Source organism: Eimeria mitis, genomic scaffold (genome assembly GCF_000499745.2).
Source record: "Eimeria mitis Houghton genomic scaffold, Emh_scaff6, whole genome shotgun sequence".
Lineage (NCBI taxonomy): Eukaryota > Apicomplexa > Conoidasida > Eucoccidiorida > Eimeriidae > Eimeria > Eimeria mitis.
Window position 1 is genome coordinate 730 of NW_013574225.1, and position 791 is coordinate 1520.

At 46.5% G+C, this 791-nt stretch overlaps 1 protein-coding gene across 1 annotated transcript in view; it reads right to left on the bottom strand.

Annotated features, from left to right (window-relative positions):
• Positions 1 to 152, bottom strand: part of EMH_0080790 (uncharacterized protein) — a gene marked incomplete at both ends in the record, with an annotated part of 818 nt that extends 666 nt beyond the window's left edge. The window contains one exon of the mRNA XM_013500877.1: positions 1 to 152. Coding sequence (XP_013356331.1) covers positions 1 to 152 — 152 coding nt within the window.
• Positions 153 to 791: the final 639 nt, after the last annotated feature.

Consider the following 791-nt stretch of genomic DNA (forward strand, 5'->3'; position numbering starts at 1 on the left):
TGGGCGAGAGACAGCCACGCCTCTCTGTCTGCTGCTTTTCTCTCTTCGGGGTAACATAGATCGTCGGCTTCATACAAACTGCTGCTGCTGCTGCTGCTGCTGCTGAAATCCAATAAAGAACGACGCACCTGCTGCTGCAGCATCGCCTGCATCTGCTCTGTACGCTCTTGACCTCTGCAACAGCAGCAGCAACAGCAACAGCAGCAGCAGCAGCAGCAGCAGCAACAGCAGCAGCAGAATGTATGTTTGTTTGTATTTTCTGTTTGCATCACAAACGCCTCAACTGTCTGCTTAAACAAAAAAACAAAAACAAATAAACTATCTCTATAAAGAGAAAAAAAGTAATTACATTATATATAATATATATATAATATATACATAAATATATATAATATATATAATATAAATTAAATAAATTAAAAAAAAAAAAATAATATTATATGATAACCTGGCGAGTATAGCGTCTAGTTCTTCTTCAGTGAGGTCGTTTTTCCCCGCGGGCTTGAATATATGCTCCGCCCCAAACTGCACCATCGACAGCAAGCTCTTCGCGCTCAGGTCTGGCTGCCGCTGCTTCGTCTCGTGCAGCCGGCCCTGCTGAATCACAGCAGTGTCTGCAGCAGCAGCAGCAGCAGCAGCAGCAGCAGCAGCAGCATTGACACTAGCAGCAGTAGCAGGAACAGCTGGAGCAGCAGAAGCAGAGACAGCGGCAGCTTGCTGCTACACACTCGCCGTGTGCTGCAACGGACACAGCCGAATCCCAGATGCAGCAGCTACGGCAGTACAAGCAC